This window comes from Culicoides brevitarsis, chromosome 1, assembly GCF_036172545.1.
Source record: "Culicoides brevitarsis isolate CSIRO-B50_1 chromosome 1, AGI_CSIRO_Cbre_v1, whole genome shotgun sequence".
In the NCBI taxonomy this organism is placed as follows: Eukaryota; Metazoa; Arthropoda; class Insecta; order Diptera; family Ceratopogonidae; genus Culicoides; species Culicoides brevitarsis.
In genome coordinates this window covers 29,058,141-29,068,981 of record NC_087085.1, presented here as the reverse complement: position 1 = coordinate 29,068,981, position 10,841 = coordinate 29,058,141, and the positions used below count along the sequence as shown (strand labels likewise).

Below are 10,841 nucleotides of genomic sequence, written 5' to 3'. Positions count from 1 at the left end.
GAAGTTATTTTAAAAATAACATCAACTACCTATTTTTCCTAGATTTTTTTTTATTTTGTAAATATTTAGTTTAAAAAATATTAATATATGAAAAAAAATAAATTTAAAAAAAAATCATATTATTTTTTATTGAATATTTTATATTTTGTGCATGTTTAATTTTTCTCAATTTATTCAATTCTGATTAGATAAATTTTATTTTATATTCTTACCTATTTTTTTATTTTTTAAGAAAAAAAAAGTTTTATTTTATTAAAAAAAATAAAATAAAATAAAAACCCTGTACAGCAATTAAATTTATTATTTAGATTTAGATATAGGATTAATTTTTTATAATAGTAATAAAGATTATAAAAATAGAAATAATTAATGATTTAAAAGATTAATAATAATTATGAATAAATAATGAAAGTCAGTAAAAAAAAATGTCAAATAAGAAAAATTAAAATTGTGTTTTATTTATTATTATTTTTTTTTGGCTCGAAAATTTTTCTTTTGGCAAATTTTTGGAAAAAAAGCTTGTCGAGGAAGATTATTCTCAATGGACATTCAACGTTTTTAAGAAAAAAAAAATTAAATTAATTCGATCAGAAATCGGTGTTATTTTTTTTAAATTTCGAAGATTCATTAAAGAAGTAATAAATTACCGTTAATTTTAATAAAAAATATTTTTTTTTTAAATTTTATTAAATAAATCAATAACCCCAAATTCATTGGTTTTACACTTTTTTTTTATTTTTGACTCAAAATTTGACTTAGAGTACTTAATATTAAAAAATTTATTAATTTTTTTTTCAAAAAAAAAAAAAAAAAAAAATCAAGCGAAATTTATATTATATAAATAATTAAGGCCGTTCCAAACCTCAACATTTTTTTGCAAAAAAAAAAAAAAAAGTTTTGAGATACTTTTTCATAAAAATGACAAAATTTAAACAATTTTGGGTAATAATTAATTATTTTTTAGTTGTTTAGGTACGTTGATATTTGGTAATTAAAAATTTCTAGAATTTTAAAAATAAAAACTTCATAAAAAAAAATGTCAAAATTTAAAAAAAAAAATTTTTTTTGCAAATATTTTTGAGAAGAAATTTTTCATGTCAAATTTCGTTTTTCAATACAAAAATTCTTGAAAATTGAAAATATTTCTTGAAAATATAAGGAAAAAGACCAAAAAATTGTCAATTTTGGTGAAATTTTCAACTTTTCAAAAATTTTATTTGAAATTTAAAAAAAATTTAAAATATTTATACAAAAATCGAGACAAAAAAATAAAAAAAATTAAAATCTTCAAAAATTTGCAAAATAAAATAACTTTCAATAAAAAATAAACTGTTTACCAAAAAAAGAAGTCATGAGTCATCAAAAGAGGATATTGACCTCTTGTCTTCACTAAAGTCGTATACTAAGCCAAGTAATGAACTTACCATTAAAAATCAAGGATTTCACCATTTTTGCCATCAACATAATTTTTTTTTTTAATTTTCATCTCAAAAATATTTTTTGTATTTATTTTTAAGCCTTCTTCCATCGTTTCATTACAAAAATTAATTAAAATAAATTTTTATTTAAAATTATTTTTAATTTTTTCACAACTTTTCGTTTTTATATTTTTTTTAAATATAAAAGTCTCTTATTTACGTAAAAAGGCACGTTTTTAAGTCAATATTGCCCCTTAGAGAGCACAAAATGTCAGCTAAATGCATCGTTAAATTTTCTTAAGACACGGAATGCAGGATTTAAAGACCCCAAAGATCATCGAAAAACATCCTTTTCCCTCTTTGCGGCCCGTATTGAAACAACTACAGATGTGGTAATGTTTCTTCTTCGATTTATCCTCGAAATGAATGTTGCCAGCATCACTGTTGATGTGATAATGCGGATCATGCGAATGAAGTGGCAGTATCGCATTGGTATCGTTTTCAGTCTGCGTTCCTGCTCCATCCGGATTATTCTTAATTTCAACCGTATCGTCGCTACTTTCACTCTTTGTCCTTGTTCCAACGCGATATTTGACGTCATACTGATCCTCGTAATAAACCACCATCAGTTTCTCGATGTGTTTCAAAATATCTTGACTCGTTGCACGCAAAGCATCTCGCTCTTTATCCACGACCGAGAAGGAAAATTGACAATTAAATCCCATTTTTTTGTCGTGTCTCAGTCTTTTGTAGGACCATTGATGACGCACGGCGCCTTTGTTCACTTCCAACTTGATCTTGATGTTCGGGTAAGTTTCGTTCAAATGCAACATTCGCCGTTGGAGATCCAGAATTTGTCGCTGCGCAATTTCGCTGTCCTTTTCCTTGACCTTGACGAGCATCTTGACCCAACATTTGAAGAGTTCCTCGCCGGCGACGGTGACTTCTTCGATAGTGGCAGCGATTTCGGAGTCAATTCGTTCGGTTCTGAGCTGAACGACATTTTCTGGAGGGATTTCGCCGATTGCCATGGTTTCTTGCTCTCGTCTGTGCTAAACTGTTGAATGTGATGGCAGTGGTATGTGTTTCTACAGAAGATCAGAATTGAGTGGTGAAATATTTATTTTTAATTTTTTATGGATTTCTTACCTGCTTTTGAGTATTTTTCAATAAAACAATGAAGAAGGGCACGCAGCCCATAAAATTGAGCAAATAATTCACTAAAAATGCATTTATTTTAATGCTTAAACATAAAAATTGGACGAGCACGAACAAAAATTAAATGACTGAAAATATTTTTTTAAGTTGAATGATCATTCATTCGATTTTTCATTCATTCATTCATTCGATTCACATCTCTCTTTTGATTTAAATTTAAAATTTATTTTCGTTAGTTTTTTTTTTCGAATTTCCGAATATTCGTAAAAGAAGAAAAACGGTCTTGAGATTTTTCAAGTCAATTTTCAACCCATTTTTGATGGATTTCAAAGCTAAAATTGAATAAATATTCATTCTAAAGATGATTTCCATCAAAATCTCCTTGATTTTTGAAGAAATAAAAAAATTTTTTTTTCCTTGACCATTTTTCGAAAAAAACATTAAAACGGTCATGAAATTTTTCAAGTCAAGATCTAACAAACTTTTGATGGATTTCAAAGCTAAAATTAAATAAATATTCATTCTAAAGATGATTTCCATCAAAATCTCCTTGATTTTTAAAGAAATAAAAAATTTTTTTTTCCTTGACCGTTTTTCGAAAAAAAAATTAAAACGGTCATGAAATTTTTCAAGTCAAGATCTAACAAACTTTTGATGGATTTCAAAGCTAAAATTGAATAAATATTCATTCTAAAGATGATTTCCATCAAAATCTCCTTGATTTTTGAAGAAATAAAAAAATTTTTTTTTCCTTGACCGTTTTTCGAAAAAAAAATTAAAACGGTCATGAAATTTTTCAAGTCAAGATCTAACAAACTTTTGATGGATTTCAAAGCTAAAATTGAATAAATATTCATTCTAAAGATGATTTCCATCAAAATCTCCTTGATTTTTGAAGAAATAAAAAATTTTTTTTTTCCTTGACCGTTTTTCGAAAAAAAAATTAAAACGGTCATGAAATTTTTCAAGTCAAGATCTAACAAACTTTTGATGGATTTCAAAGCTAAAATTGAATAAATATTCATTCTAAAGATGATTTCCATCAAAATCTCCTTGATTTTTGAAGAAATAAAAATTTTTTTTTTCCTTGACCGTTTTTCGAAAAAAAAATTAAAACGGTCATGAAATTTTTCAAGTCAAGATCTAACAAACTTTTGATGGATTTCAAAGCTAAAATTGAATAAATATTCATTCTAAAGATGATTTCCATCAAAATCTCCTTGATTTTTGAAGAAATAAAAAAAAAAATTAAAACGGTCATGAAATTTTTCAAGTCAAGATCTAACAAACTTTTGATGGATTTCAAAGCTAAAATTAAATAAATATTCATTCTAAAGATGATTTCCATCAAAATCTCCTTGATTTTTGATGAAAAAAGGAATAAAAGTAAATGAAATTTATTTTCTTCGAATGAAAATGCATAAAATAGGTTCAAGTTGACTAAACTTTTTCACGAAAATTCAAATATTTCAAATGTTTAACAATATTCTAGAATGCATTTATTTGCCGAATAAATTACAAAAAATAATAAAAACTTAATTTAAAAATCTACTGAGATCACTCATTTAACCGGAAATGAATAATAAAAAATTCTAAAAAAATTCACAACGTTCGACTTAAAACAAAATACCTCAGTACTCGACACCATCTTCATCGCCATCATAATCATATTCCTCGGCATCTCCCTCGATTTCCTCGTAATCCTTTTCCAGCATTGCCAGATCTTCGCGTGCCTCAGCAAACTCGCCCTCTTCCATGCCTTCGCCAACGTACCAATGCACAAAGGCCCTCTTTTGGAACATCATATCGAATTTTCGGTTCATGCGAGCCCAAATTTCAACGATGGATGTGTTGTTGGAAAGCATGCACGCAGCTCTTTTGGAGGATGCCAACTCGCCATCCGGCACCACAGTCGGCGGTTGATAATTAATTCCCACTTTGAAGCCTGTCGGGCACCACGAAACGAACGACACGGAACGTTTTTCCTTGATTGCGGTAATTGCCAAGTTGACATCTTTCGGAACGACGTCGCCGCGATACAAGAGCGCACATGCCATGTACTTGCCTTGCTTTGGATTGCATTTCAGGAGCATATTGGAAGCATCGAAGCACATACTTGTGAGATCCTTGATGCCGTAGAACTCGTGTTTGGCCTTTTCTTGGGACAAAAGGGGAGCGTAGGAAATTCCGGGGAAGTGAACTCGCGGAAATGGAACGAGATTTGTTTGGAATTCATTGAGATCGACGTTCATTACACCTGAAAAGTGATTTTTTGGTAAGTTTTTGTCTTTTTTTTTTAATTAAAATTGCTCCAAATGAAACTGAAAATAAAGTTTAAAGCTTTTGAAAACAAAATTTGGGGTAATTAAAATGACAAAAAAAAATTTGAAATAATTTTTTCATTATTTTAATTTTAAAATTAATTAAAATCAATAAAAATTAAAAAAAAATCGATTAAAAATATTTCTCAAAAAATTAACAAAAACTATTAAAAAATATTTAAAAAAAAAATTGATGTAAAAATTCGATTTTCAATACAAAAATTTTTAAAAATTTAATATTTATTTGAATTTTTTTTTAAACTTTAGGCCGCTTTAAAAATTTTTTTAAATTTCAAAAGCCGAAAATTTGGGGCAAAATAAAAAAAAAAGTTAAAAGTTCATCAAAAAATTTCAAGGAATTTTAAGAAAATGAATTTTTGAAAAATTTTACATGAATTTTCTTCTATAAAAATATTTTAAAAATTATTTGAAAAATTTTTGGGTTTTAAAATGAAATTTTTTGAAAAAAAAACTTGAAAATTTTCAAATCAATTTAAAAAAATAAAAATTTGGACCAAAAAAATTTTGTCATTTTGTATGAAATAGTATTTCAAAACTTTTTTTTTTTTTTGCCCCCCCCGATTTTCAAAAAAAATTTTTGGGAAAAACATCGGAAAAAATTTGGAACGGCCTTATTTAAAAAAAAAAATTAAAAAAAAAGAAAATTAAAATTGAAAAAAAATTGATTTTTTTTAATTGAAAAATTTTTAAAAATTGACCAAAAAAATTTAATTTTTATGAAATTTTAATTTTTTTTCAATTTTGTCCCATTTAATTTTCGATTTTTAAAATAAGGGATCGAAGTTTATTTTATAGTTTCATTTGGAGCGTCTTAAAAATAAATTTTTACCTTCGAATCTGAGACTTGTCGTTGTACTGGAGACCGTTTGAGCGATCACCCGATTGAGATTTGTGTAATTCGGACGATCGATTCCGAGATTTTTGGCACAAATCTCATAAACAGCCTCATTGTCGATCGTAAAAGCACATTCCGAAGTCGATAAACTTCCGTGCGTCGAAAAAACTGCATTATATGGCTCGACCACAGCTGTACTGATAGTTGGCGACGGATACACCGAAAACTGTAACTTGCTCTGTTTCTCGTATTCGGGGCTCAAAGTGTCAAGCAACAACGTACCGAAGCCCGATCCGCTGCCGCCGCCGCAACTGTGAAACACCAAAATTCCTTGCAAACTGTTGCATTGCTCGGCCATCTTCCGAATGCGATTAACGACGGGATCCAGAAGCTCCTTGCCGATTGTGTAATGCCCGCGCGCGTAATTATTCGCTGCGTCCTCCTTGCCGACAAGCATCTGATCCGGATTGAAGAGATGACGAAACGGGCCCATTTTGATGTCTTCGATGACGGATGGCTCCAAATCGACAAAAATGCTGCGCGGAACGAGTTTTTGCTGGAGCGTATCGTTGAAGAAGGTTTGCATGTACTCGTCGACTTTCGTTTCGTCCTTCAGCGTGCCGTCTTGGTTGATGCAGTGCTCGAGGCAGTACAATTCCCAGCAGCTGAGACCCATCTGGACGCCACACTGCCCGATGTTGATGGAGATAATCTCACGGAGACCCTGCGAATGGGAAATTGGAAGTCAAATAGAAGCGGAAACACGTGTGCCGGGTGCTTTCTTACCATTTTTCTGTGCGAATTTCAAGTTTTAAGTGATTTGGGACACGAAATTTACGGAAAACAAGACGTTAATGATCTTTCGGTGAATTAAAATAGGAACAACAATGGTAAAAACAATAAAAAACTAAAAAAGAACGCCGATTTTATGCCGGATCACAATGGCTGATCACATAGAAAAATTGCAACTGCTGATTCAAGCGCTTTGTTTCATGAGTCCCAATGCAAAATAAAGATTTTTCGATAACCCCACGATGCAAAAAATGATTATAAATGATGGTTCAAATGAAGCAGCATTTTATTTAGGCAAGTACAATTTCAAAAAATGTTTCACATTATTTTGGACCTTAAAAAGTAAGGAGGTGGGAGTAATGAATAATGATAATGGAAAACAATGATTTTAATGATTTTTCCATCTTTTTCACTATTTTTAAAGAGTTTTAATATTCAATTGTGTGCTTTAAAGATAATATAAATTTTTTATTTTAACAATTATTTTATTTAGACAATTTTGGAAACAAAAAAATTTTTTTAAATTTAAATTGCAATTAAAAGCTTAAAAAAATAGAGAAAGTAGTCTAAGAACGACATACTAAACCGCATTTCGATGTTGCATATGTAGGTATCTTTGCTTTTCGTACTACTTATTCCTGATTTTCGTTCTCCTTATTTTACATTTTCAAACCGTTCATTTCACTATTTTATACTCTGCATTTCATATTTTTGAACTCCTCATTTCACATTTTCGAACTCCTCATTTCACATTTTAGTACTCCTCATGACCCTTTCACAATTCCATACACCTGCCCAAGCACTGACCTTCAAGGTCCTCGATTAACTAAGAATTACATTTGGTGCACAGCGTTACTGACACACACACACACAACAAGTCCAGTTTTATACCGCATTTTTTCTTCGAAATGCGGTAAAAATTTAAATGATAAATTTTCGAATTTGTATTCCAAAAACTTTTAAAAATGGTTATATTAATTTGTTAAAAATTATTCAAAAAAATTATTGAAATATGTGAAAATTTTTTGGTTTCTGAAATATGTCAAAAAATACTTACTAATGGCACGACCTCCTCGGACATGTTGGATTGGCATCAAGTTTTTAAAGTTTGATAAAAGGCGATCCTACCGGGTTTTCACATTTTCGGAGCGGTTGTGGGGGAAACGGCGTTTGGGCGAAGTTTGGCGGAAGTTTGGGCGAAAATTATTTCCGGCAACGGAGCATCTGGGGCTTCAATGAAGTCCATTTCTTCCTCGACGACTTCCTCCTCAACTTAGGCCGACCAGATATTTTTCAGCTCAATCGGGGACGCTCAAATTTTTGTGAAGCTTCTCTACTTTAGGTCAGAAGCAAATTGAATGGATTAAATTTTAAAACTTTTTTAAAGGGGTTTTTGAAAGGAATTGAAAACAAAAAAAAAATAAAATTGAACTCAAAAATAACTTCAAATTTTAATAAACAAACCAAATTTTCTGCAAAAAAATGAACCATTTTAATCAAAATCAAAAACGATCAAATAGTAAAATAAAAATGCTTTATATTCAAGACACTGACCTTCAAGGTCCTGGTTTTTTTTTAACTAAGAATTAAAAAAAAAATTTGGGCACAGCGTTATTTTGACACACACACACAACAATTCTATTTTTCGAGATATTTTTTAAATTAATGAACCGAAAAAATTTTTTCTTCGAAATGCGGTAAAAATTTAAATGACAAATTTTCAAATTTGTATTCTAAAAATTTTTAAAAATGGTTATGCTTTGTTAAAAATTATTGAAATATGTAAAAATTTTTTGGTTTCTGAAATATGTCAATAAATACTTACTAATGACACGACTTCCTATCAATACGACATGTCGGATTGGTATCAAGTTCTTGAAGCTTGATATGGGGAGGCGATCTCCAACCTTAAACACAGGGTTGCTCTTGAGACCAAGAGTCTTCTTCTTCGCTGGCACGGGAACACGAACGGAAATCGGAACGGTTGTGGAGGGATTGGTTGCGGAAACGGCTTGTGTGACGTTCCACGAAGTTTTCCACGCTAAAATTATTTTTGGCAACGGAGCATCAGGGGCAGGGATCTCTTCAATAAAATCCATTTCTTCCGTTACGACTTCCTCCTCGAGCTCTACGTGCGTCGTCGTTTGCCTCCATCTCGCTGCTGTTGTCGTGTTCCATACGCTTCTTGCTTTTCCCTAATAAATATTTTTTTTATATTAATTTAGGATTTAAAATTACATTTAATTAAAATTACACAAAAATATTTTTATTCTTAGTGTATACCAAAATCATTTTCTCTTTCGCGTTTCATCCTTGAAAAATAAATCACGAAGTGAGACATTTTATATAGATTTTCGTTTTTTGCAAGATTTCTCATAAAAAAAACTTTTGATATTGTAAAATTTTAAACCATTTTTCATGATATTGATAGCTAAATTTTTGTTTAGGACTTAAATTTAAAAATTCGGAAAAACCGCTAAAAATAATTTTATCGGCCATATTTGATCAAGATATCAATTGAAATGAACTTTTGTAAGTTTTTAATTTCATTTTAAGCCTTAAAATTTATGAAAATTATATAAAAAGCTTTCGGGGGTTTTTTTTTAAATTTAATGAAAATCAAATTGGATGAGAATTTTTTATGTAAAAACGCAAAAAAAAATCTATAAGCCATTTTTGGTAATTTTTATTTGATCTTAAGATCCTAACCGCGAAGCATTATGATAATCAATTTTGCATAGGGTCAAGCGTTTTTTTTGCATTGTGAACTAGGAATTCATTCGAATCAACGGTATTGCAATTTCTTTTATCAATGTCATTCGTCTCAAAGTCCCAGTGAGCAAGCCGTAGTTCCCATTTACGCCGCATTCGAACAGCGCCATCATCTACAAATTGTTCGACAGAAGTATTTTACTCAAATTCATCTGAAAATGCTATCTAAAGCCAGATTATTGGCCGGTAAGTAGATTCTTTCGAGACTCGGGCATCCACTCGTCATGCAGATGCATGTGTCGCAGCAAGATTTTTCGTATTTCAATGCGAAAAGTCGCTCGGAAAATTTGCCCATGTTCCTTATGTAATCGTTCGTAGTGCTTATTGTGGTTGTACATGACGAGTGCAAAAAGGAAAATTGTGTCACAAATTGAAATTTCTGCCTTTTGCAGTTCAACGCAGTCCCGCTACCGCCATGGTAGTTGCTCGCGGCACATCTTCCGAGGTCAAGTTTGAGCGCCCCGTTCGACGAGAGCACCCAGAAAAGGTCCGAATGGGATTCATTCCTGATTCATGGTGAGTTTTCATTTCTTCGAAAGTCGTTGAATTTTTGTTAAAAAATGTTTTTTTTTTCAAGGTTCAAGGCTTTGTACCCCAAAACTGGTGTCACGGGTCCCTACATGTTCGGCACAGGTCTCGTCACCTATTTGTGCTCCAAGGAAATCTACGTCATGGAACACGAATTCTACAACGGGCTCGCCCTCGGTCTCATGGTTATTTTTGCCGTCAAGCAATTCGGACCTGCTGTCGCTAAATGGGCCGACAAGGAGATTGACGCCATCGAAGCCGGCTACAACGAGGGTCGCAACAAACAAGTCGAATTCCACACGCAGGAAATCGAGGAGGAGAAGACCGCGCAATGGCGCACCGAAGGCCAAAAAATGCTCATCGAGGCAAAACGCGAAAATATCGCCTTGCAATTGGAAGCTGCCTACCGCGAACGTCTCGCCATGGTCTATTCGGAGGTTAAGCGTCGTCTTGACTACCAAGTGGAACGCCAGAATGCCGAGCGTCGCATTGCCCAACGTCACCAAGTCAACTGGATCGTGGACAATGTCTTGAAATCCATCACGCCAGACCAGGAAAAGGCAACCATCAATCAGTGCATCGCCGATTTGGGTGCCTTGGCATCGCGTGCAAAGTAAAAAAAAAACAATTTCCATCACTGTGTTTTGATGTCTGTTGAAGAAAAGTCGCAAAGTACGAACGATTGTAGATAACTAAAAAAAAACTCCCAATAAAAAAGGCGAAAATCTGAAATTGTTATAAATTTTTCTTTCGAAATCGCTGCAAATAAATGTCACCAGAGTAAAATTAATAAAAAAAAAATCAACATCGCAAAGTTTTTTTTTTGCATTTTTTTAATGACTTTTTTAGCAAATTTTCTCAAAAAAATAATATAATTAATTCGGAGTTCGGAGTTTCAAGCATTTTTTCACTATTTTTTTAAAGTGATTTTGATTTATTTTCTATTTTTTATTATTTTCCTGTAAAAATTGTACGATTTCATGAAAATTTATTTTC

General features: G+C 31.3%; 4 protein-coding genes across 4 annotated transcripts in view; 2 read left to right on the top strand and 2 right to left on the bottom strand.

Moving 5' to 3' along the window:
- The window catches only part of LOC134827586 (zinc finger protein ZFMSA12A-like), a 230,213-nt gene that overhangs the window by 51,115 nt on the left and 168,257 nt on the right, over window positions 1-10,841 (top strand). The gene's annotated exons all lie outside the window — the stretch shown is intronic.
- LOC134827592 (uncharacterized) overlaps window positions 1,509-10,841 on the bottom strand; it is a 145,266-nt gene continuing 135,933 nt past the window's right edge. Inside the window, exons 2-3 of the mRNA XM_063840311.1 lie at window positions 2,568-2,704; window positions 1,509-2,506 (exon numbers count right to left, since the gene is read on the bottom strand). Of these exons, the coding sequence (XP_063696381.1) occupies window positions 1,706-2,449 (744 nt within the window). The 5' untranslated portion in view covers window positions 2,450-2,506; window positions 2,568-2,704 and the 3' untranslated portion in view covers window positions 1,509-1,705. The remainder of the gene's footprint in view (window positions 2,507-2,567; window positions 2,705-10,841) is intronic.
- On the bottom strand, window positions 4,044-6,723 carry LOC134827231 (tubulin alpha-8 chain-like). Its single transcript, XM_063839814.1, has 3 exons — window positions 6,540-6,723; window positions 5,748-6,477; window positions 4,044-4,833 (listed from the first exon to the last, which is right to left on the bottom strand). Exons 1-3 carry the CDS (start codon window positions 6,540-6,542, stop codon window positions 4,208-4,210), a joined length of 1,359 nt encoding a protein of 452 aa, XP_063695884.1. The 5' UTR covers window positions 6,543-6,723; the 3' UTR covers window positions 4,044-4,207.
- On the top strand, window positions 9,368-10,577 carry LOC134837138 (ATP synthase subunit b, mitochondrial). Its single transcript, XM_063852477.1, has 3 exons — window positions 9,368-9,503; window positions 9,710-9,833; window positions 9,895-10,577. The coding sequence occupies exons 1-3, from the start codon at window positions 9,476-9,478 to the stop codon at window positions 10,460-10,462; spliced, it is 720 nt and encodes a 239-aa protein (XP_063708547.1). The 5' UTR covers window positions 9,368-9,475; the 3' UTR covers window positions 10,463-10,577.

Coding starts and splice junctions, on each gene's coding strand:
- LOC134827231 (XM_063839814.1), bottom strand. Junction 4,834..5,747: donor GACAAGTCTCAGATTCGAAG/GTAAAAATTTAT, acceptor ATCACTTTTCAG/GTGTAATGAACGTCGATCTC.
- LOC134837138 (XM_063852477.1), top strand. CDS start 9,476: ATGCTATCTAAAGCCAGATTATTGGCCG. Junction 9,504..9,709: donor TAAAGCCAGATTATTGGCCG/GTAAGTAGATTC, acceptor TGCCTTTTGCAG/TTCAACGCAGTCCCGCTACC. Junction 9,834..9,894: donor GGATTCATTCCTGATTCATG/GTGAGTTTTCAT, acceptor TTTTTTTTCAAG/GTTCAAGGCTTTGTACCCCA.